Raw genomic sequence first — 24,397 nt, 5'->3', positions numbered from 1 at the left:
CCCCTCACAAATGATGAAATGTACACAGATTGATTGTCAGTATTATAGGATAGTTGATTAAGTTTGCTGGATATAAAATCACCAAAAATAAGTTGTATTAAGGGACTCATGAGATGGCTAACCGGTAAAGCACTTGCTGAACTAATGACCTGGGTTCATCCCCGGAATTCACGTAAAGTGGAAGGAGAACGGATTATAAAAGGTTGTCCTATGCCTTTCACACACATGCTCCGGCGTGCACACTCCTCCCACATCCATCACACACACAACAATAACAAATAAAGTGACTGTGCTTTATTCACTTGGAAAAAAGTAGAAAAGACTTTAAAAAAAAAGAATGCCATCTTTAGCCCTAGCTAAGGATATATAGTGCTTTAATTTAGAAGACAATGCACACTACTGACAGGATCTAATGGGTTCAGTTCCCAGCATGCATGTGCAAGCCCACAACCAGCGTTCCAGAGAAGGCAGTGCTCTCCTCTCTCCTTCATGAGCACCAGGCGTGAAAGTGCTGCACAGACACACGTGCAGGAGGCGAAACTTAGGAGGAGAGAACCACACAATTTTGTTTCGAAGAAGTCTGAAGTAAGTGGACGGTATGGCTGCATCTTCAGAAAAGAAAGCCTTGTGCTGCCACTGTGGTGCTCAATTTCTTTTTCAAATTAGGTTATGGATACAAAGAATTTCCAGTTCGCATTTTCTCAGAATCATTCACAAAATGTGAGTATCTAAATGTAAAGTTCTTAAAGAACAAGAACAAACGAGAGCAGCTTGGGGTACACTTGTCTTACCAGGCTCACACAGTAAGGGGCCCACTTCCCTCTGGAATGCTAGAGTGCATGCATAAGTGACAAAGATCAGCCTAAGAACTGAAAAGGACATTAAATACCTGGGGGTGGGGTGGGGGGAGCCAGGTGTGGTGCTGCACACCTGCAACCTTGAACCTGAGAGGCTGCAACATCACAATCTAGTTCAAGTATACTTGAACGACATAGGCAGGGCTAGGCCAGCCTTCCTCTGTAAAGTACGGCCCTGCCTCAGTACCCTTCCTTCCACTAAAAGAGAAAGCAAATGAATAACTAGAAACAGAACTTTATATAAACCCAAGAGGTGAATGGCACATGAGCAGATGAAAAATGGTTGCCCTCACTTGCAAGTGAGGAGTTGTTGCCGATTTAATTAGCATTTGCATACTGCTTCACTAAACTTATTTAAAAGAAGTTGCAACAGTTGATATATGAGGGAACTAATGAAGAGAGCAATCGGAGCCGTCATACACCCTTCACATTAGAAAGCAATTTGGTGCAGATTATAATACTGGACATACAAAGATGATCTAAACCCAGTTGTTTTCCTTTTTACTGAGAACCTGAGAAGTGCATATTTGCCAAAATAATCAACGGCAATAATGTTTACTATAGCACTATTTGAGTAGTGAGGGCCAGTCCAAAAGAAGAATGAATGAAAACAGTGGTATGTTCATATAAAATTCACTACATAAATGAGACTGCATGTGCCAAGCTGGATAAATTAAAAACAGCATCAAAGCTAGGAAAGCATTTATATAAAGTTTAATTTTTTTTCTAGTTTTTATAGACTTCGAAGGTTCTCAGTATAAATAGAAACAACTGGGTTTAGAGATCTGTGTATTTCAGATATTGTGATACACACCAAAGGACTTTAATTTTTTTCTAGGTTTTAATCCTTATATAAAAGTTTAAAACTTTCTACTAATAATGTTTAAGTCAAGCATTTCCAATATAGAACTTAAAAAAATACATGGTCGAATACCACAGTCCAGCTACAGGTTAGCATACGGGTCTAAGGAAGGACAACTGTATTGGAAAGAAATATACAAGCATTTCAGTTGTACCAAATTCCTCCTCCTTTCTTCCCTTCCTCCCTTCCTCCCTTCCTCCCTACCTCCTCCTCCTCCTCCTCTCCCTCCTCCTCCTCCTCCTCCTCCTCCTTCTTCTTCTTCTTCTTCCCCCCCCTCTCTCTCTCTTCCTTTCTTCCTGGTTTTATTGTTATGCCTTTTCTAAATATAATATTTAATCAACATTCAGAATACTCTGTATTTGGATCATATTCACTTCCTCCGTTTCCCCCAACTTCTCCCAGACTCATCCTTACCTCTTCACCAGCTCCCAACTATGTGTTATCATTTTTTTAAATTTTTTTAAAAAATAACTTTATATTGGGGACTGGAAATTTGTCTCAGGGTTAAGATCTCTTGTTTCTGTTGCCGAGGACCCAAGTGCAATCCCACATATTCATATGATGATTTGCAACCCTCTATAATTGAGTACCAGGCCTCTAATGCCTTCTTCTTACCTCTGAAGTCACCAGACATGCATTGTTACACATACATATATGCAGGCAAAACATACCCAAACATAAATAATAAAATGAATCAAGGTTAAAAACAATCATTGAGACGAATCTGTGGTGTCAACATACTCATGGGTGTGAGCCATCCACTGGAGCATGGTTGACCTACCGAGGGCTACACCCTTAAAGAAAAACTGAGTCTCCCTCTCCCAGAAGCCAATAGCTGCAGATAGCTCCTCAGCTAGGGTCAGGGGCTTAAGAACCTCCCCCTTCCTCATGCTGAAATGTTGACTGGCTTGCTCTTCACTGGTCTTGTGTAGGTGCTCATAGCTGCTGTGAACGCATGAGCCCAGGAATTGGGCACGTCCACAAGACAATGTTTTGCTCTCATTCTGCCTGACCCCTGGTTCTTACAATCTTCCCCCCTCTCTTCCTGAGCCCTGTAAAGTCTGGGGTGGGGTGATACAGATGCACCACTTTTGTAGGTGTCGAAGGTTTTAGATGAGGTGATATTGTGTGCCCAATATGTTCCACTGTTTTAAAATATTCCATGGAGCAAAGAAGGTACTGAAAAGTAGATGACTGGATAGAGAGATGATCTCACTTTAAGTTATCTGAAAAGAAAGCTAAGTTAATAAGAAAGAAAGCTAATTATAAAGGTAGTCTGGAAAGGATTTGGCATAAAAAGACAAAATTAAAGGCATGTTTGGGAACTTAGTGAGGCGTTCAAAGCAAAGTGGTTGAGAGCAATGTGCTAATTGGTAGGGAAAGCAGCCACCAACTGGGGATTGGACTCTAGTAAGGGCTGATTAGTCACCAGCTGGGGCCAGGAATCCCAGTAAGGGCTGGTTAGCCACCAAATGGGGACTGGAATCCAGTAAGGAAGGACTGATAACTCTGGGGGAAGGAACTGAGGCAGCCTGGCAGATGCTCTGATCTGACAACGCTTGGAGTGATAGCTAAATATATTTGATAGAATCATGATGGCTAAGAGGCAGAATTGTGTAGCACAAGGGTCTGAACACAAGAAAGTGTTTGCAATGGTTTAAATGTAATGGAAGCCACTTAAGAAATGACCTGGCTATAAGATTTGATCCACCCCGAAAGTCTTAGAATGTCCCAGGATAAATGTGGAAAATGTGTGCTATTGCTATTAAAATGGTATTTTAGGAGCAGAGCACTTTATCTGATGAGCATTCACAATGGCTCTGAGCAACTGGCCCAAGTAAAAACCATGATAAATCACAATAATAAATTAAGATGATCCCAAGCAGGATCCTAGAGCATTGAGAAAGTAGTTGGTACTTGGAGCTACAATGAGGCATTCTCTGAGAACTTGGACACAAGAATTCTTTGAGAATTGTTGTGTATTTTTAGTTTAAGATGTGTTACATTTATTCATGCTCTGGAATATTTGTTTAATGATGCAAAGATGTGTTGCATTCTTTTATGTTGCATTTGTTTAACTCTGTGAAGCTGTGCCTGTCTGAAACACCTGATCGGTCTAAGAAAGAGATGAACAGCCAACAGCTAGACAAGAGAGGGATAGGCGGGGCTGCCAAGCAAAGAAAATAAATAGGAGGAGAAATCTAGGAAGAAGAACAAGAGAAGTAAGAAAAGGAGAAGCAAAGGAGAATGCCAGGGGCCAGCCTCCTAGCCACAGAGCCAGCCATAGCATAAGAAGGAAAGAAAGATAGATAAGATAAAGAAGGATAAAGAATCCAGAAGCAAAATGTAGTTAAAGAGAAATGGGATAATTTTAGTTAGAAAAGCTGGCTAGAAACAGGCCAAGCTAAGGCTGGGCATTTATCAGTAAGAATAAGTCTTCTCATGTGTTTATTTGGAAGCTGGGTGGTGGGCCACAGAGAGAAAAGCAACAACTACAGAGAATAAAATTACTGAGGTCTATTTGTATGGAGGGGATTAGCAAGCTCAGGAGGGGCCTCTTAGCAGCACAATCTGGATGAGATTGCGCAGGTGAGCTGGATGTCCCCCCCCCGGAAGTGAGGTTAGGAAATGGCAGCAATAGGGGAGGGTGGAATATAATCAATAATAATATCCCTTCTCTACATGCCAGAGCAGAGACTTGGGCAGAACAACCCCAAAATGATGACATCTGAGTTATCATTTTATTATAAATAGATAAATGATTATTGTAATTTACATCAAAGTTGTATTTAGATAGCACAATTTGTATACCTTTCCCTACATACTTACAAAATGTGTTTTGCTGACCACAGAGTTACAGGTTTTAAGCAGGCTGTCAGGGGGTAGAAGGATCTTGCTCTTTCCCATCCTTCCATTGGTAGCAGAGTAAGAGCAATTCACAAACAGCCTTGTGATACAGAGACGATAGTTAACTAGGAGAAATCTAAGAGGGCGGAATAGCATAAGAACAGCATTCCTAGCCTCACTATTGAGCAAGCAGAAGTGGCCATTTGTCCAGAGTCCCAAAGAAGAGATCGGTGCTGGAAAGATGTTTGAAAAAGCAGTTCAAAAGGAAACTTCTAGTTCTCTTCTTGAAGAACTGAGAATAAGAATTAATTACTGTGGTCCAGTGTCATCAAGAAAGGGGCAACCTGCAAAGGAGACCTGGGTCATATCATGAGAATGTATTTAACACAGGCAATAGGCAAGTCAGCCAAGATGGCACAGCAGACTAACAGGAAAGGCAAGGGAAGAGTGACCGGCACCAGTCCCTAAGCTTGACACGTGCAAACGGTAAGTCGCCATGTTACTTCTGCTCCTTGGAGATGGGTGGAGGGAGTCAATGAGACGGAAGTTAAGAAAGAAGAGCTGGGAACTCTCAGCTAGGTGGGATGTTCGCTAGAGGACTTGGTTCGGCAGTGCTGCCAGACTCAAGTCGCACCCTCACTGAACCCATGGAGACATAACAGGCCCGGTCCTAAAGTCCTTCCTCTGATATCTATCTGTAAGGCGGGTTGAAGGAAACCAAGGAAAGCATAGGCCACTAGTGACCTCTGCTGGAAACAGACCTTAGTCTGAGTAGGTTTGTTTTTCCAAGGAAGACAAAAAGCAATGACATATTCAGCCAGTTTATTTCTAGAAGAGTGAATGAGGGGCCGGATGGAGACAGCGCAGAAACACCACCCAGAGAGTGCAAACGTACTCGCAACACTTTATGTTTTGAGTCAGATGAAGATGATTAATGGTCTGGGAAAAGTATGAACAAGTGATTGCTGTCAAAGAAGAATGTTAGGGAAATGACCCATTGGCTAGTGGGGGGATTGGTACATTAAAAATAAAGAGCGAGGGCTGGAGAAATGGCTCAGTGGTCAAGAGCGCTTGACTGCTCTTCTAGAGGACCTAAGTTCAAGTCCCAGCAACCACATGGTGGTTCACAGCCATCTGTAATGGGATCAGATTTCTTCTTTGGGTGTGCATGAAGGCAGAACACCCCCCACCACCCACACACACACAAAATACATGAATAAATATATCTTTAAAAAAGAGTGAAGGGCAAATGAATATGATGACAGGCGCGTGGATCAATCCTTGTGGCTTGCCGGCGCTGCTTTCAAAAGTCTCACAGAAGTGGCTGCTACATGTCAATGTCGCAAGCCCCACACCTTCTCCCTCCCAAGAGGTGTCTGTGCTTAAGTGTGAGCAAACACTATTGAGTTGTGAGCATGTGGGCGTGACAGGCGTTTAGTCTGAGGTCTTTGAAGTAGGACTAATCTCAAGGAAGGTCCGAGCCCAACCAAGAAGGTCAATACCAAACCACACAGGGTATTGCACACATCTCTGCTTTGGGATGCATTTTCAGAATGTATGATTTTTGACACGGAGGCAAAACAAAGGAGGGGGAGGCTCGGTTGGGATCTTAAAGGGATGTGCCCATATTTGGGACTAATTGCAGAGTTGAATTAAATGGAGACTGGAAGGTAGAAAATGAAGCAAAGAAAAGATTTTTTTTTTTCAGAGAGCGAGGCGATGCATAAGTAAACAGAACCAGCATCATCAGGCCCTGGGCGACTGTCATTCCTGGCAGCAGCGCCCCGGCAGTCCGTGTCTCAGATTACCAGTGTGCCAGAGGTGTCACCTGCCTTCTTTCATTATTCAGCCGCCGCCACCCGCCCGCCCTGCTTTGTTTGCTGATGTAGTTGTGCAGCTTGGCAGGTCTGCTTTCCTTAAATTTGTTACCACCCCTCTTCTCCGTGACATTTCAAGGATGTAAAAATAGCCCCCAAAGAATCCATTTGTGAGACTTCCACTCTCGTTTTCGATTTCCAGCATTCGGGTTTCTGTGAGTGGGCGAAAGCTAGCCTAAGATAATGGCTTGTTCAGTTTTATTTTTCTAAGATACCAATTAAGCCACATATTCTACAAACCACTGGCCTTTCCCTTTTCTCTTTGCTGGGAGGCATATAGTCTTTGGCTCTGAGATTGGCTACTGGAGAGGTCTATTCTACCGACCAATTTACTTACCAAAGATGAGCTAATGACTTTAATCTGCTCCAGAGCTTCCGTCAGGCTGTCTTCAATCTCAGCATCATCTAAAGAGAAGAGGTCCCCAGCTCTGGAGAGATCCTTTTGTCCCAAAACCAGTCTGAAAAGCTGATGCATTGTGGGTTGGATCATTTGGCTCTCTGTGGACCCAGGGCCATGTTCAGCTATCCAGGGCTAGAGAGAGAAAACCATGTTGCAGTAGGTACACTTCATATCCCAGGAAGGGCCGTTATCCTTTAGACTTCGGGGTCTCCTTTGGCAGTCTCTGTAATGGAGACAAGTGATAGAATGTGGCCAGTGGCAGAGTGGCAGATGGCGTGAGCTCAGAATGTGACCTTGGTAGCGGGGGGGGGGGGGGGGAGCAGGGAGGGAAGGGAAAAGCAGAGAGAGAGAGAGAGAGAGAGAGAGAGAGAGAGAGAGAGAGAGAGACATGGGGGGAGGAGAATTGAAAACACGTTCATAGAGTAATTAGCTCTTGCTTGGTGGTATTTGAAGGAGCTCTTTCTTTTATTTCTTTTTTATCTCAGAAAATTCTTTCTTTCAGAGAGTATCAGGTTTCTGCAGACTTTAATTGGAAGCTTTGAAGGAGCAACACAAGACTCACACACATTCCCCTGGTGTGTCTTTCCTACACCCCCTCCCCACTTTGCTCCACGAGGGGAAGAAGTGAAAGAGCAGGGAACAAGTCCGGAGCTGGCTAGATCCTCGGCAAGCAGAGCCCTTGGGAATTAGGCGCAAGGGAGGAAACACCGTTCAGAACCCACTGCCTGGTGCCCATCCCTCCAGAACCTGACACAGAAGCTAGTTTGCTCTCTTGGCTGCATGATCCAGCTGTGCGGCAACAGAAATCCCTCCTTCCTTCGGTCTACAAAGTTATCTCCTCACTTCAAGCCTGTGCACTCTCCAGTTAAATAGCAACGAGATAAAGGGCTTCGCCTCGGTGTGTGGGTTAGGAAGATTTCTACTGAAGCTGAACTTGAGTGCTGACATTGAACATGATAGTACTGCAGCGCAGGCTAAACAGGAAGGTCTCTGGGATCAGGTAGCTTCCCTCTGTTACTCAGCTGTATTAATACAGTTTCGTGTCACTTCTCCGCCACGTAGCAGTTCACAGAGAATAGAGCAAGGGGACAAGTTGGGTATCCGGCTATTCTCTTCAGTTCCCTTCTGGAGCTACTACAATTACAGAGTGTTTGCATTACTAGAAACTTTAACTGTCCTTTGGAGGCCAGGGGTGTTTGATGACTTCCCCAAGGTCCCTTAGGAGACTTATGGGCTAATTATGGGGCTAATCTCCTGTTTTGGGGTGAGCAGACTTTCACCACCGGCTGCAGTGAAGTATAATCCCTTCATGCCTGCCAGCAACTTAATAAATGCAGTCACTTTCTCAGAGAGTAAGGGCCCACAGTGACTTGTTTAACAAGAGCAGTGGGTGACTCTGGCCATTATTTCAGTGCGAATGAGTTCCCTGGAATGAGAGGGAGAAGAAAGAGGACCCAACGGTACCTGGGGTATCTCCCCTGGGAGTTACTGTTATGGGAACACCTCTCTAGGCTGAATGCAGCCTTAAGTTCAGGATCCTTACTCTCTGTTTACTGTGGCATCTAGACACAAGCCAAATCTTTCACGGGATGTTCAGGTTAATCTATCTGCGGTATTTCAGCTACTCATGGGCCATTTTTAAGGATTTCAGTGGCATTATGACTCCGTTGATGTACAAGTTTTGTATTATCTTCCAGCCTTTCCTCTGGCTAGGGAAACAGGTAGACTAACACGCCAGATCTTCACCTCTTCATCAGCTACTCCAAAGCCAAGTCCCCAGTCTCATCTTGAGCTCTACAGCAGACTACATGCTAAGCACCAACCCCCCCTTTCAAAGAGCCTTCATCCGCAATGGACTATATAGATGTCCCCCCCTAACCCCCCACCCCTCTCCAACTGCTCCAGTCAGGGAAGCAGGCAGACTAACTGTAGATCATCACTTCTTCTGTTCCTTCAACCCCAGTGCCCCAGCCTCATCCCCAGCCCTGCCACAAAACACATGCTGCAGCCTCCCTTCCCATCTTCCCTCCTCTCCTGTGTAGATCCTAAAGTTCTTCTCCTCTCCACCTCCCTCCCCAAACTATTTGTCCCAGCCCCCTACTCCAGTAGGCACTCCTGAGAACCCACAGGACACTCAGATGAGGCAAGCAAGTAGGCTAAACTGCAAATCTTCATCTCTCCTTCCATTTCTCCAAGCCCAATCCCTCAGCCTCACTCCCAGCACCCCCAGCTCTATAGAGGACCTTCTGCTCTGGCCTCTCCTCACTCTCTGATCCCATCCCCAGGGGACTAACTAAACAGGTCCTGCTGGAGTACCCTGCTTTCTTCGTGTATGTGAACACCCTCAGCCCACCCCACCCTATCCCCATTCTGAAATGTCAGCCCCCAACACCCAGAAACACATTTTACCTAGAACCCCCAGTACCCACACCTATGAGGAACCCAGAAGAATTTCCTGCCAGGCAACATACAGCCACTACATTCTCCTAAGGATCAGACAGGGCACTAGAAACCAAGGAACAAACTGTCCCATTTACAAAACCAAGACCAGATATTAGCATCCAGAATTACAATCTTCCCTATCCCTGATGCCCAGACTCCAGTGTCTGGCACAAGCAATAACAGTTAAGACAACATGTCTTCACTAGAATACAGCAATCCTGCCAGAGCAGGCCCTGAAGAATCTGATATAGCTGAAGCACACAAGAAATATCTTAAAACAGGATTTATGAATATGATATTTTAAAAAGGAAATGAATAAATTCCTCACAGAAGTCTATGAAAACACAAGCGAACAGTTGAAAGGAACTGAATGAAACCATCCAAGACCTGAAAGTAGAAATAGATCAGTAAAGAAAACCCAAACTGAGAGAAATCTAGAAAGAAAAGTTTAGGAACTCAGATGGAAAAAACAAAGAAGCAAGCTTCACCAACAGACTACGAGAGATGGAAGAGGGAATCTCAGGCATTGAAGATAGGATGGGAGAAATGGATGCCCTGGTCAAAGAAACATGAAATCTAAACAAATCCTGGCATAAAACATCCAGGAAATCTGTGAACACCAAATCTAAGAACAATAGAAATAAAGGAAGGAGAAGAAATACAGGTCAAAGGCAGAGAAATTATTTTCAACAAAATCATAGAAAAAAATTTCTCTAACTTAAAGAAGGAAAGGCCTATCAATGTACAAGAAGTTTACAGAAAACCAAATAGACTAAAATGGGGAAAATATTCCAAACAATAAATATATAAAAGAAATAAAGAATATTAATAATATCAAGAGAAAAAGACCAAGTAGCATTGTGATGATATTTTTGTTGTTAACTTGAATAAATTTGTAATTAGCTGAAACCCCCAAAATGACTGGATACACATGTGAGGGATTTTTGTTTAACTAAGTCATTTGAAGTTGGAAGATCCACTTCGAATCTGGATCTTTGAGGTGGGAAGCCATATCTTTAATCCAGATATTTTGAGATGGGAAGACCCACCTCTAATCTGGGCTACATCTTCTGCTGGAAGCCTATATAGACACATGAGACACATGGAAGAAACAAGCCTAGCTCTTAGCCTGTTTGTTGATGCTCTCACTAGCAAACCCATTCTGTCACTAGCATTATAGCCTACTTTCCAGGAGTCAAGCATATACTGAAGAACAGTTTACATATACTGAAGACAGCCATCTTAGTGGACTGAACAGTTACTGGATTCTTGGACCTACTGTTCATAGGAAGCCATTGTTGTATTAGCTGAATCACAGAGTGTAAGTCAATCTAACAAATCCCATCTCTCTCTCTCTCTCTCTCTCTCTCTCTCTCTCTCTCTCTTTCTCTCTCTCTCTCTACACACACACACACACACACACATACACACACATATGTGTGCGTGCACATGTGTGTGTGTATTTACATGTGGATATATGGTAAATGTATAGATTCATTCTATAAGGTCTGTTACCCCAGAAAACCTTGACTAATTTAAACATCCATTTCCCAAACACAAGGGCACCCAATTTTTTTAAAAGAAATACGAGTACAGCTTAAATGACATATTTACCCTCACACATTGATAGTGGGAGACTTCAGTACCCAGTCTTGCCAATAGACAGGTCATCCAGACGAAACTAAACAGAAAAATGCTGGAGCTAACTGATGTTATAAACAAAATGGACCTAATAGTCATTTACAGAGCATTTCATCAAAACACAAAAGAATAGACCTTCTTCTCAGCACCTCATGGAACTGCCTCCAAAACTGACAATATACTCAGACACAAACCAAATACAAGGAACAGATACAACAGATACAAGGAAATTGGCATAACACCCTGTATCCTATCGGACCACCAAGTGCTAAAACTGGATAGCAACAGCAGAAAACTTACAAACTCATGAAACGGAACAACTTTCTACTCAATAAAACACGGTCAAGACAGAAATCAAAGACTCTCTAAAACTGAATAGAAATGAGTACACATCATACCCAAACTTAAGAGGCAAGATCACAGCAGTAAGTGCCTATGTAAAACAACTAGAGAGATTTCATACTTGCAACTTAACAACACACCTAAAAGATCCAGAACAACAGCAACAAAATCATATTCAAGAGGAGTAGATGGTAATAAACAAGCAAACTTCTAGGTGAACAACAACAACAACAAAAACAATACAAAGAATCATTGAAACAAAGAGTTGGTTCTTGAGAAAAATCAGTAAAATCAACAAGCTCTAGCCAAAAGGCAGAGCGAGAATATCCAAATTAACAAACCAGAAATGAAAATGGAGACACAACAACAGATACTGAGGAAATCCAGAGAGTCATGAGGACTTGCTTTTAAAAAAACCTATAATGTACCAAATTGGAAAATCTAAAAGGCTATCTTTTTCAATATGTCCTACTCACCAAAGTGAAATCAAGATCAGATAAGCAATTTAAACAGATCTACAACCCCAAGTGAAATAAAAAGCAATCATTCAAAGTCTCCCAACCAAAATAAAACAAAAATGCCCATGGTCAGATGGTTTTCATGCAGAAATATATCAGAGTTTCAAAGAAGAGTTAATGCCAATATTTTTCAATTCATTCCACAAAATAAAAGCAGAATGAACATTTCCTAATTCATTTTATGAGACCACAGTTACCCTGATACCCAAACCACATAAAGACTTAACAACGAAAAAGGGGTACCTATTTCCTTTATGAACACAATATGCACAAATATTCAATAAAATAGTTGCAAACCTAATACAAGAACACATCAAAAAGATCATCCACCATGATCAAATAGGGTTCAATCAAGATATGCAGGAATGATTCAATATATGAAAATTGATCAAGGTAATCCACCATATAAAAAAACTGAAAGACCAAAAGCATTATGATCATCTCAATAGAAGTAGAAAAGGCCTTTGACAAAAATTTCCAATACCCAGAAGTCTGGGGGAGATTAGGGATGCAAGGGAGTTGCCTCGGCATAATAAGGCAGTTTACAGCAAGCTCATAGCTAGCATCAATTTAAGTGGAGAGAAAAAGCAATTCCACTAAAATCAGGAACAGACATGTTTGTTATTAATATAACTATTTAATATAGCACTTGAAGTCTTAGCTAGAGCAATAAGTGAACTGAAGGAGATCAAGGGGCTGCCAATTGGAAAGAAAGAGATCAAAGTATCTTTATTTGTGGAAGTTATGATAGTATGTGTAAGTGTTGTGGGAGTAACTTCCGCTGCCTCAACCAATAGTCGCTGAAATACGAGCCCACAGTGCATTGGGGAGCGACTTCCGCTCCGTCAGCCAATAGCTGCTGAAATACCAGCCCACTGGGGCATGGTATATTTCTCTTTTAAAAAGAGAAGCAGATCTGGATCAGGATCTCTTGGTTCTGGCTCTTGGTTCCGGTGCTTGGTCCCGGCTCCTGTTCCCGGCTCCTGCTCCCGGCTCCTGCTCCAGCGACTAGGCTCCCTTCCTGACGGTTTATGGTGTATGTAAGTTTTACCCCCCAAAATAAATAACCCCTTAAAACATAACTGGTGTGGGATTGATTCGCCGATAATTGACGCCCCACGTGGGGCGCCATCTGTAGTGAGGGACTGCGGGCAGGCCTGCTTTTCGCCTCACCCGGCTCCTGCACGGCTAGCTTAGCCCCGGAAATAACAACACACAAATTGTATTCATTTAAGCACTGTCTGGCCCATTATCTCTAGAGAGTTAGTTACTGGCTCCTCACTACATGTAAGTAACCCTAAAAATTCCACCAGAGAACTCCTATAGTTGACAAGCACTTTAGTACAGTAACTGGATATAAAATTAATTCATAAAAGTCAGTAACCCTCCTATATACAAATGACAAATGGATTGAGAAAAAAATAAAGAAAACAACTTTTACAATGGCCTCGAATAATGCAGTTTGGGGATAATACTAACCAACAAAATGAGACATATGTGAAAACTTCAAGTCTTTGAAGAAAGCAATTGAAGAAGATATCAGAAGATGGAAAGATCTCCCAGGTTCATGGATCAGTAGGGTTAACATAGCAAAAGTGACCATCCTACTAAAGGCAATCTACATTTAATGAAATCCTCATCAAAGTCCCAACACAATTCTCCAATATTCTTGGAAGGAAAAATTTCAGCTTCGTACGGAAACACACACACACACACATACAACATACAAACAAAAAGCAGATAAAACAAAAACAAACAAACAAACAAACAAAAAACCAAAAAACAAAAAGAAAACCCAGAATAGCTGAAACAATCCTGAATAATAAAAGAATTGCTGAAGGTGTCACCATTCCCAATTTTAAGCTGTGCTACAAAGCCATAATAATAAAAACAGTATGTTATGGGCACAAAGTTGACATATTGATCAACAAAATAGAATTGAATACCCAGACACAAATCCAAACGTATGAACACCTGATTTTTGATAAAGAACTCAGAAACAAACACTGGAAAAAAGATAGCGTCTTCAACAAAATGGTGCTGGTCAAACCGGATGGCTGCATGTGGAAGAATCCAAATACAACTATACTTTTCACCTTGCACCAAAACTCAACTCCAGATGGATCAAAGACCTTAACATAAAACAAACCACACAGAACCTGACAGAAGAGAAAGTGGGGCATAGCCTTGAACTCATTGGCAAAGGAGAATATTTTCTGAACAGAACCCCACTAGTTCAGGCACTGATATCAACAGTTAATAAAATGGGACCTTAGGAAACTTCTTCATGGGAAAGAACACCATCAGCTGGACAAAGCAGCAGCTGCTTATCAAATAGAAAAAGGTTTTGCTGTTGTTGTTTTGCTTTGTTTTAAACAACTGCACACACGATAGAGGGTATGGTGGTTCGAAAGAAAATGACACCCAAAGGGAGGGGCACTTTAGAAGACTGACTTTGTTGAAGTAAGTGTGGTTTTGTGAAAGGAAGTGTGTCACTATAGGAGTGGGCTTTGAGGTCTCCTATACTCAAGCTACTCCCAGTGAGACAGACCACTTCCTGTTGCCAGCAAGATGTAGACAGCACCATGCCTGCCTGCATGGCACCACGCTCCCCATCATGATGATAATGGACTAAACCTCTGAAGTTGTAAGTCACCATCAATGTTTTCCTTAAAAGAGTTGTCATGGTCATAGTGTCTCTTCATAGCAATAGAAACCCTAACTAAGACAGAGAGTTAATATCCAAAGTATATAAAGAACTTAAGAAACTAGATAACAAGAAACAAATAATCCAGTTAAAAATGGGGTACAGATCCAAAGAGAAAATACTCAATAGAGAAAGCTCAAATGGCTGAGAAACACTTAAATCAATTTCAACATCCTTAGTTACCAGGGAAATGTGCATCAAAACTTCTTTGAGATTTCATCTTACACTTGTCAGAAAGACTAAGGTCAATACAACAAGTGACAGCCCATGCAGGGGAGAATATGGAGTAAGAAGAACACTCGTTCATTGCTGGTGGGTGTGCTAACTTATACAGCTACAATGGAAATTAGTGTGTTGGTTTCCCAGGAAGATGGGGATTGATCTACGTGAAGATCCAGCTATATCACTTTTGGGCATATGCCCAAAGGATTCCTCCTACGACAAAGTCACTTACTCAACTATGTTCATCGTTGCTCTATTCACAATAGCCAGAAATTGGAAACAACCTAAATATTCCTCAACAGAAGAATGGGTAAAGAAAATGAACATTTACACAATGGAGTATTTAAAAAATACCATTTAAAAGTGACATTGTGAAATTTGAATGGCAAGTGGATGGAACTAGAAAAGTTCATTCTGAGTGATGTAGCCCAGAACCAGAAGGACAAATACAGTGTATATTTGCTTATATGTGGCTATTAGCTATTAAGTCAATGATAAAAAAGCTGCAACCCATAGTACTATAGAGGCTAGGTAAAGAGGAAGTGACTAAAGGGTACAGATAGACCTTGTTAGGAACAGGAAATAAAATAGATAACTGTAGATGAATGGGGGGCTGTATAAGAGGATAAATTGGGGGAAAGGGGAAGAGAGGGGGCTGAAGGAAGGAATATGGTGAGAGATAGTTAAAATTAAGAGGCATTGAGGGGCAGTACGGGAACCTGATATAGAAGAAACTTTCTAAAATGTGTACAAATATGAAGGCTATAGAAATGATATCATCAAATAATGAGGGAAACAGAATCCCACCTGTCTTGTCACCAAATGAAGCTTCCAGTACCAAGAGTGGGTTACATCTAATCAAGATATTTACCAAAGAAGTCCCATGGGAATCCCCAAACAACTCACTCTATTTCTGAGACAACAGGTTGCTCTCCACAAATTGACAGCAAGGTCCCATTGCTGAAGACACCACCCACACAACTCATTGAACACAGAGAAGTCGAGTTAGTGCAAAGTAAATGTATGACCACTATTAGGAACAACTCTCCTAAAGCAGTGATTTCAACTTGTGGGTCTTGACCCCATTGGGGATGAATGACCCCTTCACTGGGGTCACCTAAGACAATCACAAAACACCAGTATCTATATTATGATTCATAACAGTAGCAAAATTACAGTTATGAAGTAGCTACGAAAATAATTTTATGGTTGGGAGTCATCACAACATGAGGAGCTGTATTAAAGGGTCCCTTCATTAGGAAGGTGAAGAACCACTGCTCTAGAGTAATGCTAACATTAAAGAATGAAGGTATGGGGAGAGTGAGTTGGTAGAAACATGACTCCATCTTCCTTCCTGCATCCTTGCTCATTGATACCCTGGGGTTCAGAAGAGCCAGGGAGCAGGACAATCAGAAGAAAGAGGAGCTCTGGAATTTATAAGGAGAAGTGGTGGGGGAAACTTTGAGGGAAAGGGCAGAGTGAGTATATCCCAAAATAGTATGCCCCCTGGAAAAATGAGTGACCTGCAATATCTTAAAAGGTTAGTTCTGTTTTTAACATATCCTTTTTCCAGTTGCAGATATATCAAGAGATAATCTCCACAAAATAATAGCCAAAAACATAGATGGGGATAGTGTAATGGTCTGTTCTGTCTCTTTAAGAGACAAGCCATGCCCACTCCCTCCCCCATCCACCAAGGCAAGCCCTTCAGCCTCCAGCCCCAGTCCCTTTTTTCTCCCCCAAGAGGCCACTTCTGCCTCACTCCATTCCCACCACTTGGGGATCCATAGCATTTTTACTTAATCCATTACAGATAGAAATAAGTTTTTCTCTAGACATTGGACAATGTCTTCACGTCATAGAGAGACTGAGCTGCCACATACACATCAGCGATGGGCTCTGAAAGGTGGCAGAAGTACATCCTATCGAGAGGAGACCCAGGGTGGTTGTTCCCTGAGCTCCATCACGCCCTACATGATATCTGCTCTGGAGTATCACAGGCATGCTTCCAACTTGATCTACTCTTCTTAAGTCCCCTTCATGTGAAAACATTTTGAGCATCATGCTGTTTGTACTGATTACCAAGTGGATGGGACTGAAACCCACTGCGGAAACTAATCTCTTGGTACAGCTTTGAGGAATTATCCAGACTAGATCAGCCGAGGTGAGATGACTCATTTTCTATCTGGGTGGCCCCAGTCCTTGAGCTGGGGTTCCACACTGAATACAACGGAGCAAGTGAGCCGAGCATAATCATTCACTGCTTTCTGTTTCCTGTCTCTAAATGCCACGTGACCAGCTGCCTCCCGCTCCTGATGCCATACTTTCTCAACTGTGATCGACTGTATCCTCTGGAACTGTAAGGAGAAAGAGGCCCTTCTTCCTTAAAATGGCGATGGACCTAAATAGTCCGCTTTGTGGAGACGATCTAGAGAAAGCCTCTGCCAGAAAGAGTGAGGGCGTAAAAGGCCGGCTTCCGTTAGCAGGTGATACTAAAAGCTCGGTAGAGGAAATGGCATTTGAACAGCATCATTTCGGGTATCAAGATATTTGCAGATTTCACCCAATACACATGTGCTAATCTCAGAGCCAGGGATGCTTTTTAAGATGAGGATGGGATTCTTGGCTTGGCCGCTGTAGGACCATTGGTATATACTTTTCCTGTGTCATCTACAAAATGGAGACTATTCTACCAGGCTATATTAAAGATCAAAGTTGATGATGTATACAAGATCCCTTTTGTTAAAGGAGACTATTGGGATTAAAAAAAATAATACCCCCAAATGAAGGTGCTAGAAGCTGTCTGGAGTAAAGTTTCACCATGACCTTGTGTTCTCCTGTCCTTTGATTCTTTTTCTCCCCTCCCCCTCCCCGTGAAACAGCAAGGCACAGAAACCAGATTCTCTCTTTTCCTGGGTAGATCTCTGAAACTAGAACCCCTTTCCGCAACGCTAACCCCAAAGGCAAGGAACAACACTAGTCTTCTCTTGCTTTTCTGTGTTGCCGCTAGCTTTGGCGTTCTCTACCATAGCTTTCCTGATGGTAAAACTTTCTGGGTCCCGTAACCAAGAAGGCATGCTGCAGAGAGGGGCGAAGAAAGCCCTGAAGAGAGAGCCCTTGCTGGGCTTCCCCACTCAGCCTGTTAGCATTATATCAGGCCCTTTCTGTCCAGTCAGACTTCCATGTGGCTCTTTATGCATCACCGAACCCAAGTTTGAAAAACGAACAGTTCGCTCTGAGTTTATGGGTCTTCAGTTTGAAAGCTCTTGTATTACAAAGAACGGTGATCTAATACTCCCTCCTTTGCCTGTCTTTTGATAAGGGGTGTCAGACATGATAGGCAAGAAATAAAACCCCCGTCTCTCTCCCTACACAACCAGGAGCTGGTGTTTGCCGTAGTTGAGCATTATTCTGAGTGTTTCTCAAGTTTTGAGTCACGTGATCAGGAGAAGCCGTGCGGCTGCAAACCTGACGCTAAGAGATAAGGACAAGCAGCAGCTCAGATGCCCAAAGAGCAGTTGAGGAGCTAGGACAGAAATCTGGAGGTCTCCAGGCACAAAGTCCTCCCAGGACCTTTGGAAGTCGTCATAGGCACCACACATAGAGTAATAGACAATACGCATAGTTACGACTGTTCCCATTCCCCTCATAGAAGGAAGGAGTGTCCCACTTTGGCTGCACTACCAAGCTTGCTAATTATGACTGAGCTACCTCCCCATCCCTTCACTGAAAATTGTTTTGTTTTTTTTTTTCTCCCCTGAATTAGGATTTGGCAAAGCATTTATTTATTTTCTGGTCAATGTTTTGCTTAGATGTCTGGTTTCTCCTGCTTGTTTATTTTGTAACCGAAGCTGAATCCATGGCCTGAGCCTGGTCGAATCTGCCTCGTCTGTACTACTTCCCTTTCTAGAAACTGTAGTACTGTGGAGCAGATATACGCATATATGGGTATGCACGGTAGGAACATATGTGCACACATGAAAATATGCGTGTGCATATGTGTGCATACTCAAATCCCTTCTGTGCGCTAAGCTCTCGGCTAGACACTTCTCAGTACACCCACTAGCCTTGCAGGTGGATTTGGAGCAGCACCCATTCATTTCTTTAAATGCCTTGCCTGAGGTTACGCAAAACCAAGAAGAGATCTGTTTTACAAACTGTCTTCTTACTCTGCGTTTTTCATTTCTCTCCATTTGCTCCCCTCGATGTGTTAGGGAACCTAACTTGAGACCTACTCTCTTTTCCTTAGTTTTAAATTTATTTGTTTTTAAGGAGGTACCAGTTGGTTGACAAGTTAACTTTCCTAAAAAAACAGGCGCGACAAAAAGAGGAATGATTCTTCGTGGAGCGGCCCCTCTCAGGAGTCGCAGCTGTCCCCGCAAACTCAGTTTACCTGCGTGCTACTCCTCCAAGGCCCTCTTGCTGTCACTGGCCGAAAGCTTCTAGCCGGGGCAGGAGGCGGATAGTCAGCATCGGCGCAGCTCAGAGAACCCGCAGCTGTCCACCCTCCGGAGCCGCGAGTAAGAATTCTAGGAATGTGGCGGAAGCCACCGGCTGCTCCCGGGACGGGTCAGGTGACTGATTGGCTCGCAGGGCGATCTACCTCCAAGCACAAAGGCAGCTCCAGGAAGGGCGAACCGCGGCCGACCGTGAAGACAGAAAGCCCTGTGTTCGTGGAAATCTACACTTTCCCTTCCGAGATTGGGTGGGGGTGGGGAAGCCACGCAGGAAGCCGGTCCGGTAGGTAGGCCAGGTTGGAGCAGGTGATGAGACGGCCGCGTCCCAGCGGGAAACACGAGTTTCAAAACACCTCCCCAGTGAGACACGCGAGTTCAAAACACCCGGCCTTGTTTGCATAGAGTCACTCCCTGGGGGAAATGGCCTTCTCGCCCATCCTCTAGGTTAATGTCAGGGCAAGTTTAAGGATGTAGGGAGTAGCTAGCGGACTGAACAAACTCGCTCCCCGAAACCTTCCTTTTCCACTCTGCAAAGTTCGTCGTGATCATCTACGTCAGCGGTTCTCAACCTTCCTAACGCTTCTGCCCTTTAATACAGTTCCTCCTACTGTGGTGACCCCCACTCACAAAACTATTCTCGTTGCTACTTCATAATTTTGCTACTGTTATTACTCATTATGTAAATATCTAATTGCAGGATATCTGATAATGTGACCCCTGTGAAAAGGTCATTTGACCCCCAAGCGGGTCAACACCCACAGGTTGAGAACCCCTGATCTACATGGATAAAATATTATGGATTGTATTTTTAAGTATTGCTACAAGAGCCAGGAAAACGTTTATCTTGCTTAATCTGTTGACACCCTAAACTCTCGTGTGTGTGTGTGTGTGTGTGTGTGTGTGTGTGTGTGTGTGTGAGAGAGAGAGAGAGAGAGAGAGAGAGAGAGAGAGAGAGAGAGATAGAGATAGATCTAAGCCTTGGCTGGCCTAGACCAGACTTCTTATATAGTCCAGCTTGGCCTTGTACTCACAGAGTCTGCCTCTGCCTTCTTAGTGCTGGGATTAAATATGTGTGCACTATACCCAGGCTCTGAATTGTTTAAACAGCCGGGCACACATTTAAAACTAAAAAAGAACTGTATTCTTCATGAGCCGGTGGGATCATGAAGGCGGCTCTCCTGCAGGTAAGCCTATCTTCAGGATGACAAAGATACAGACACTGACTCCCCTGGAGTTGCTCCCCACAAAGGGAGGTCAGGGGCTACAAACAACATTCTGAGAGAAGAGTGCCATAAATCGCGCCAGACACTTGGCATTCTGTAAGCAGAGACTGTTCGTCTGTTTCTTGGCCACCCAGACCACACAGAAACTATATTAATGACAACACTGCTTGGCCAATGACTCAGGCGTGTTTCTAGCTAGCTCTTACAACTTGAATTAACCCATTTCTATTAATCTGTGTATCGCTACAAGGTTGTGGCTTACTGGTAAAGGGTCTGGGCATCTATCTAGCTCCATGGCATCTCCCTGACTCCACCTACTCTCTCTCTATATGTGTGTGTATATATATATATATATATATATGTTCAGATTTCCCTCCTGGCTTTGCTCTGCTAAGCCATTGGCTGGAACAGCTTTTTTATTAACCAATGACAATAAAACATATTCACAGCATACAGAGGGGAATCCCACATCAGCATTCTATCGTATTTTCTCACTGTCTTTATGGGCAGAACCATCCACATGAAGCATTCCTTGATAAAATGGAGATGCCAGCCCTTGTCCCCAAAGGGTACCCTTTCTTAGTAATTTTCCATTTCAGAAGATGACTGTGACGTCTCCCAATTGGGTGTACTAGAGTAGAGAGTCCTATAGACTTCACTTTCCCGATTGCTGATTTTGAAATCCTTAATTTTTTTTCAGTGTTCTTAAATGTCTGAAGCATGTAGGGTTTGGAACTTGACATCTCAGACACCAGCAAGAGAGGCAGTCATATGAGTGTGAGGACCCAGAGACACCCCATCTTCAGTCTCAGCTATGCCATGCTACAGTGCAGACTCAGGCAGCGAGTTAGCCTCTTTGAGGCTGTATAAAACAAAAGTGGCGTAAATCTTGACCTTTTGAGTTTTCTTCTCCTTCTCCGGTACTGGAAATGAAACCTAAAGTCTCACTCAGGTCAGGCCAGCTCTCTACCGTTCATTGATCTATATCACCAGCCTTCTTTTTACAGGCTCTCACTAAATTGTCCATCTTGGCTTTGAACTCACTGTAGCCAGGTTGGTCTTGAACTTGTGATCTCTCTGCCTCGGCCCCTGAGTGGGTGAATTAAAACTTTATTCCTCTAGATCTTGGGCATTTTTATGCTTACAGATATTTCCCCATTAACTCCTTATTACAGTATACCTTTTAAGTATCAAATGATACTGTTAACTAAACTCAGTTCTTAGCATAAAGATACTTAGGGTTTTTTTTGTTGTTGTTGCTGTTGTTTTCTATATATTTCTATATATTTAGTTGTACTTTCCTCAGTCTTAAATCTGGATATGATCCATTTGTATTATGCAAATTTTACTAACTTAACTGGATCCCTGTGGATTTGAGGGCAACTCTTCTTTCTTGGAGAAGTAGTCATACTGTGGACTTTTTACCTCCACCATGGCTTAATAATAACAGTGGTTCTGTTTACAGACCAGAGACAGACTACGGTGCAATGTATTTTAGATTTTTTTATGGCTGGGCAACCTGAACACCTGTGTTTTCCATATTAGTATAATATCTACTCTGTTTTTCAACAGGCAGAAGGGAATGCTGTTCCAGAGAGCCAGGTACATTCTTGGTGACTTCAAGGTGACCTATTCTCATTGTTCACTTATAAATACATTAATAATTTACTCACTCACGGGTCTGTAGATTCTGCTGTATGAAAGGAACCACAAGACTCAGTCTCTCTACTACTGGGACCGTGTCTGCCAAACACAGAAAGCTCTTTAGGGGACAATTTTGATAACTATAATGCTCAGGAAGCCGATTTGTTCTGAGGAATTCAAGCTTCTACCTTACAACTCAGGTTAGAATAGGCCTGATTTCCTATTTCAGAGAATTCTGGAACAGCAAAGTTTATATTCTGAGTAACAGGATTCTGCCTCAAAACATTTTCATTTAATTTACATGAATTTAAAATGCCCACATTCTCACTTTGGGCCCATTTGGAGGCTAAGAAACTTGGAATAAACTTCCCAGATAGATTTTTTTCTCTTGAAAGAAAGGATTAAAGATTCTTTTGAGGGAACATCTTTTCCACACAGTGTGAAAAGTCTACAGGCGTTCCCATGGGAATCGCTGGAATACATTTCAGCCCTTTCCACAGATGGCTATTGTTCCCTGGGCAGCTCTGGGTTCCTTTGCTGCGGCCTGTGGCTGCATTTCACTTGTACCAGAAGCCTCCAATGCTAGCTTATCCCAAACAGCTCTAACAGAACTGGACCTCAGGGCTTTTTTTTTTTTTTTTTTTTTTTGCCAAAATCTGTAAGTCCGAATTTGTGGCCAGCATATTGTAAGAACATACATATGTAAGTTTTGCCATCTTTTCTTCAAAAGCTTGTCAAACATGTCGTTTTAAATACCGATTGCAAGTTTTGAACACAAATGGAGAAGTGTCTCCCTTTGTGGGCAAGGAGAGGCAACTAACAAACATTTCAAAGTCGAAAACCTCGTGGTCGTTCAGGACGTTTTCATAGTGTATCAATTTTCACCTGGAGCTTCTGACTTGGCAGGTCATATTTTCCCTAGAACAATATATATCTTGGTTTTAAAAATCCGAATTCAAATTCTGTTTGGTTTTTTTTTTCAGGAAACATGTCCAAACTCTCAAACCATGAGGAACACTCAGTATTGAACATATGACTGTTTCATTTAAATTCCCAATATTGCAGCTACTGGAGAAGTAATTTCCTATCTTTACAATATTTAAAAAATGGATGACATGGGACCAAATTGTTGATCATTATGCTGATTCAAACGTGCATTTGAAAGAACAAGGAAGTGGTTAGATTAGATCATGATTTGTAAGATACACACAGCAGCAATGATGAACAGCACCCATGGGTGTCCAACCTACCGGCTGGAATGATGCTTCTTAGCTTTCTGCAAAAGTAATAGCAGGGACGGTTCCGCTGCTCATTGCGAACGGCTCCATAAGGGATGAATGTGTAGCAAGGAGACCTTAGCTATGGAGTAAACCAGTAATGTACACACTAGGAGTCCAGCATAAAGTGTACACACAGAGAGTTCCTAACTGCACTTTGTCTGCATAGCCAGCCAGCCCTTGAAAGTTTCTCTCTACTCTGCTTCCCCAGCCCCTCTGTTCCTGCCTCCCTGCAGTTTCTGGCCTTGGCTTTGGTAGCTTTTGTTTCTGCCGAACAAAAGGACAGGCGAGAAGACAGGCATACCTCCTAACACAGGACCCTGGCAGGTGCGGGCAACAGAAGGCAAAGGCTCAATCCTTAGAGCTCTTCAGCTGGGGCCCAGGACCATGCTCAGAGGCAGCCCCGAAGCGCCTGCCTGTCCTGTTGGTGGCTGTTGGCACCTCCCTGTGTGCTTGTCAAACTGGCTCTGCACTAACGTCCCTCCCAGGGACTCACCAAGTGGTATCCAGCGAATGAGTAACTTTTCTCCCTTTTCTGAACTTCTGTTGAGATCTAACCATCCGCACAAAGCTTCCCTTATGCCTTTGGTAGATTTACAGCCGCTTCTCGGAGCCCGTTTGGAGTGTGAAAGAATTGGATTTGCTACCAACCAGTCATTTAGGTTTTGTTAATGAATAACTCGCTTCAAAGAATCAAGGAAGTTTTAGATTGATATCAGATGTGGGACTTTCATAATGACATGGGGGAAAGGGGTGGGGAGAGATGGGGGTCGTGGAATGAGATGGTATTTAGCCAAGGATCATTGGGGGAAAATACCACATAGTAAGCACAATGCGTCCGAAGGAGCAACCATCCCACTCTATTATCAGCTTTGCTAGGGAAGCACTGAGCAACTGACTGGAGCATCCCGACTCGCCCTAGGAATTCTCTAAGCCAGTGGGGTTTCTCCTTGTGTCCATTGAAATTGCTAGCTCATTTTCTTTACCTTCCAAATATGGAGCTGTCGCTCAGGCTTACTGTGTAGGGGATTCCTTACAAGCTGCCCCATGTCTCCGTAGATCGCTCTCTTTTAAGGAGAAT

At 43.0% G+C, this 24,397-nt stretch overlaps 1 protein-coding gene across 2 annotated transcripts in view; it reads right to left on the bottom strand.

The window, feature by feature from the left end:
• Veph1 (ventricular zone expressed PH domain containing 1) overlaps positions 1-23,938 on the bottom strand; it is a 205,613-nt gene extending 181,675 nt beyond the window's left edge. The window contains exons 1-2 of one of the 2 annotated variants that reach the window (XM_085682474.2): positions 23,813-23,938; positions 6,781-7,066 (exon numbers count right to left, since the gene is read on the bottom strand). In XM_085682474.2, the coding sequence (XP_085538600.2) occupies positions 6,781-6,933 (153 nt within the window). In that variant the 5' untranslated portion in view covers positions 6,934-7,066; positions 23,813-23,938. Of the gene's footprint in view, positions 1-6,780; positions 7,067-19,108; positions 19,380-23,812 lie in introns of those variants that run through there. The other variant, XM_048424730.3, reaches the window with a different exon arrangement.
• Positions 23,939-24,397: the final 459 nt, after the last annotated feature.

The sequence above is a fragment of the Myodes glareolus genome, chromosome 20 (genome assembly GCF_982192425.1).
Source record: "Myodes glareolus chromosome 20, mMyoGla1.1, whole genome shotgun sequence".
NCBI lineage: Eukaryota > Metazoa > Chordata > Mammalia > Rodentia > Cricetidae > Myodes > Myodes glareolus.
This window is presented reverse-complemented; position numbering and strand designations above follow the sequence as displayed.